This window comes from Anneissia japonica, unplaced genomic scaffold (assembly GCF_011630105.1).
Source record: "Anneissia japonica isolate Jap-2015-1 unplaced genomic scaffold, ASM1163010v1 scaffold1005_len2656397_cov198, whole genome shotgun sequence".
Lineage (NCBI taxonomy): Eukaryota > Metazoa > Echinodermata > Crinoidea > Comatulida > Comatulidae > Anneissia > Anneissia japonica.
In genome coordinates, this window is record NW_022683792.1 from 2,016,278 (window position 1) to 2,021,374 (window position 5,097).

General features: G+C 35.4%; 1 protein-coding gene across 3 annotated transcripts in view; it reads right to left on the minus strand.

Moving 5' to 3' along the window:
• Window positions 1-1,795: 1,795 nt before the first annotated feature.
• The window catches only part of LOC117102384, an 11,517-nt gene continuing 8,215 nt past the window's right edge, over window positions 1,796-5,097 (minus strand). For 2 of the 3 annotated variants that reach the window (XR_004444408.1, XM_033242640.1), the window contains 2 exons: window positions 4,564-4,704; window positions 1,796-2,699 (listed from right to left, as the gene is read on the minus strand). Coding sequence is in view for 2 of the 3 variants with exons in the window: in XM_033242640.1 (XP_033098531.1) it covers window positions 2,514-2,699; window positions 4,564-4,704 (327 nt within the window). In the remaining variant the exon portion in view is untranslated. The remainder of the gene's footprint in view (window positions 2,700-4,563; window positions 4,705-5,097) is intronic. The other variant, XM_033242646.1, reaches the window with a different exon arrangement.

The window sequence follows — 5,097 nt, forward strand, 5'->3', positions numbered from 1 at the left end:
GTATGAAGAAAAATAATTGTTGCATTGTATTGCTGATGTGAATTATTGGTAATGTTTTTTAAGATAAAGGTAGGGTAGGAGAATAACCCATAACTTGCAGCGTCATTGTGTTGAACTACCTAGCAGCCGTAAAGAGGCGCTTCTTGTAGATACATGTTCACATCATTCCACAACGTATCATTCCACAAGGTAGGAGGGTGCAATTTCCGGGCACCCAGAGGCCAATTTTCTCAAAATGTTTCTACCCCAGCGCCAACCATGTTTGGGCGAGGTGGTGTGGTCTCTCACACACGTTTCCCTACCCCCGCCACTACATGTTTTTAAGGAGAAAGGTTCACTCTCACTTTTCGTGAGTCAAGAAGATGCCTGAAAATTGTTGAATTAAACTGCATAAATGACCCAGGTTTTAACGAAAGAGCGCTGTACAATCAGAGTACATCTTATTTTATAGCTAATAATAGATAATAGGAATTTGTTGGCGCTTCATTTTGACTATATAATGGTGAAGTGAAAGATGATGATGAATTTTACTATTTAAAAAGTGTCATTTCCGGCCATCTAGAGGTACTGTTTCCTCAAATTTTCTTACCTCAGCCTCCATGGTGGGGTTGAGGTGGATGTGGCCTCACGGATTTGAGGTAGGTCAAGTAAATTAAATACTCCAAAGAAAGTGTTTCTTTAGTTTTATTTTCTATGGTACTTCTGTCATATTCAAATCTCTGTGATTGCCGAAAATCCCTGATTAAAGATCATGAGAAATTTTCTGGCTCTTCAGTTAGACTATATAATGATGATGATGAATTTTATTTTACAATATAAAAGTGTCATTTCCGGCCATCTAAAGGTACTATTTCCTCAAATGTTCTCACGTCAGCCCCAACCATGGTTGGACTGAAGTAGTTGTGGACTCACGGCTTCCAAGTAGGTAAAGTGCATACATTATAAAGTAAATACTATACAAAGACCATGTTTTTAAGTTTTATTTTCTATTATACATCACACACGTTAATTAGCTTTCTGTGGTTTCCGAAATTCGCTGATAAAAGATCATGTGAATTTGTTGGCGCTTCATTCAGATTATATACGGTAATGGTGATGTGATGATGATAAATTTTACAATATAAAAGTGTCATTTCCAGCCATCTACAGGTACTATTTCCTCAAATTTTTGCGTCTCAGCCCCAACCATAGTGGGTGTTGAATCCCCCACCTTCCAAAACAGATATGCGCCCTACACGCACCCCCTACCGCCAAATCTGCATCCGCCCAAGCATTCTTTATGTTGTGCGTTTATAAGCTACCCACGTGCGAATGGGTATTATTAATGTGTTTTGGAAAATTGGTTCAATCGGTACGCGCGCATAATGTACTGGCTACTGATCGGGACATTCAGCAACAGAAATTGAAAGAAATTTATAAATAAAATGCTTGCCTTAAAGACAACGTAATTATACCGTATAGCTATCTGAAAATGATTCTATCAATTTCGATAGAAATAGAAACAATTCATAATATATCAAGTGCATTTATTTGTAATGTTATCATTCAAAATACAATGTGTGTTGGTCTATTCTGTAGAAAAACAAATTATCTCAACATTTCCGACCTTTGTTTTCTCATAAATAAATAATAAATATTTAAATAGGTCCATATTAATATAAATATCATTTTAAGGATCATTTTTACCACTCGTCATCACGTTAATGTGTTAACTAATAATGAAATTATTGGTATATATATATACTGTCTCTTATACACATCTAGATATATATATATATATATATATAATGTGATTATATATATATTATATAGGCCTATATATATATAATATGTTCATATACATAATATATATAGCCCTAAATATAGCTTAATATATTGGCCTTAAATATTTTACACTATTAGTCATCTTTTTAAAAAATCCTTTAAAGGCCTTTAAATGTGATTATATACATATGTATATGAATATGTTTATAGATCTGTATACGGTACGTATTTATATGGAGTGAGAGAGAGGTCTAAGGTCATATATACCGTCCGTGACCTTAACCGCTTTATGACAAGAACTGCCTCAAAGTGTCTTAACATTATCATATACAGTATGGTCCTATTGGAGCACTGTTATTATTCATCTATTGATTACAAAGTGTCTACGGTACTATGCAGCAGACCTAAATTAAGTTTAGAGGCCTATATGATATTCTTGTACCCAGGAAAACAAATAGGTCTTTCACATTTTATGTAGGCCTAAGACAAAATAAAGTGAATCTTGAATCTTGAATCGAAATCGGTCGTTGTTATCCTCCGACCCAGCGCTTAATGATGACAACAGTCTCAAAATGTCTTAACATAAAGTTCCAACTCTACCTTGGGGATTCATTAGCTCAACCCGCCCTCGATAAACTAACGTTAGGTTATCTCACTATATTAATTGGATTAACACATTATCAAGGATAAGTACTGAGTGTTTAACAATGGTGTCCTGGATTCAATTATAGGTAAACGGATTAGTTAGTTTATGGAGTGCTGGGCAGCGTATATTTGTGGACAGTAATGGATAAACCATTATTTATGTAACTGTTCAGTTTTTGTAGAACATACTCCAAGATTGCGGGCGCCAGATGTGAAGGATGATTCTGAACAAAACTGCTTACCGTCGTAGAAGGTGGTGTAAATGTACCCCATGATGGTGAAGCAACTGCCTGAAAGAAAAACATAATGCATAATTATATACGATGGGTATCATGTAAAGCCTATACTAATCCCTAGTGGAGGATCCAGGGGGTGCCAAATGGGGTGCTCGTCCCCTTAGCTGCAAAATCAATATCAATAAACAAGTGTGAACTCAAAATGACTAAACTCTAAGCTTCAGAACGTGTAGCCTCCTACTAACCTCCCGGTACGGGATACGGAGAGGTGAAGTGGGAGGACTCGGTGAGGGCGAGATGTGAGGGGGAGATGTGAGGGGAGCTAGTTGGAAAAATAAGGTGATTTTAACAACTTGAGCGCATTTTTGTTTTGCCTCGAACATTTCTAGTCATGGGGATGCGAATGGAGGATGCAAGCTATTTTGGGGAGGGGGCGGGCGTATATGCCACTGGGATCCGCCAACTGGTCCAACGGTCCAACAAAATAAGTGCTATCTTTACTTGGGTACCTCCACTGGTACTTCCAACCAGATATGTTTTTAAAGAATGAAAGAATGAAAAAGACACCGCAAACGCCATGCGGTATATCTTTAAAAAAAAAATCAATTAATTAGGCGTATGAGATATCAGACAGTAAACTTAGCACTGTTTTAAGGTAATATTAAACAAAGAAAGCAATTATGAAAACTAAGGTGATCTTAACCCTACTTGAGCGTACTTTTGTTTTGCTTCAAACATTTCCAGTGAGGGGAGGCGAATGAGGAATGTGAGCGTTTTCTCTTTTTTTCTTTTTTGTGGGGGTGTGGGGGGGGGGGGGAGCGTACATATTACTAGACACACCTTCTACCACGCTTACCTCTATCAGCTCTTAAGCGCCTTCAGATATTTTTAAAATATTTATGCGCTATCTTTCTATTATGGGAGGACTCGGTGAGGGCGAGATATGCGTACATATTACTAGACACACCTTCTACCACGCTTACCTCTATCAGCTCTTAAGCGCCTTCAGATATTTTAAAAATATTTATGCGCTATCTTTCTATTATAAAAATCTGAATTTTGGCAATCATTAACAGTTTATATATTCCATGAACACAATTGATTACATAAAGATTTATTTCTATATTCTTAACATATTGATTACTTTTATTGCAAAAAGTAATGTAGTAAGAACAATGTCTTTTGAATACATTAGGTGGTACTACACAAAAAACCCCTTTGTCAACTGTTTAAATACCTAATAATCTTCCACCACAGTTTTTTTATCACAATAAATTACTGATTGAATTATCGATCCCTTACTGACATTCCTTTGCTAGAGCAAAAAGAGGTATTTATTGTGAGGAGGAATTGAATGTGTGTTGCTTCATTCATAGTTCGTAATAATCAGGGAACAGTGAAATTTCATTGTTCCCTGGTAATAATAGACCTTTCCGAAGTGCCAATCAAACAACCTACCAACCAATCAAAACAGGAATACGCGCGTGTTCAGCAAGCACACGAAAATTCAGTGGCGTAACGACGAGTCCAAGGGTCCGGGGGAAAGAAAATGTTGGTGGCTCCTTGCATATCAATATTTCCGCTCATGAGGTGACCAGGGGGCCTAATCTCCCTTGAGATAATTGTTAAGGCTGAAAATACTATTATAGACAATGTCAAAAACTGTTGTGTGTCTATTATTATTATTATTATTATTATTATTATTATTATTATTATTATTATTATTATTATTATTATTATTATTTATTCTTCGTACGACGCATCCCCCTCCCCTACCCATTATAATTTTTAGATCTGCCCCTGGTTATATTATATAAGATAAGGTACAACTCCAACTTTAAATATTAACACTATAACAATTCAGAGACGGACAAAAATCTACTTTCCCTTAAAAATACTAAATGTTTGATCGACTTACTAGATTGTGTATTTCAGTCTTAATAAAATTGAGTCTATCTGCAATACTCCTATCGCTATTGCTTAGGGGTAAGTTATTTAAAATGTTGGTATACTCATGCAGTGCCTCATAATGCCTTCTATGTTCTTCTTCTTGTTCTTCCTGAAATAAAATAAAAGACGTAGCGTAAAAATAACAAAAATTCAACCAATTTCTTAATTAATATGTGAGCAATTTACTTGGGAAATGAAAGAATGAAAACCAGAAATGAAAGAATGAAAACAACACCAACACCATAAAACGAATATTTATCTCCGATTCGATAACCATGTGATATCAGACAATAGAATTAACACTATTGTAAGCATTTTACAGGTTTTTTTTTTGTTTATATGATGCCCTTAACGTGAGAATGTGTTTGAAACATGAGGTACAGGTAAAACTCAATTCTTTTCTTCACTCATCTTTGTTAATGTAAATTATAGAAAACGAAAGAATTATAGGTCTAAAAGATAAATTAAAAGGTGTACAAAACAAACATAATTATACTTATGT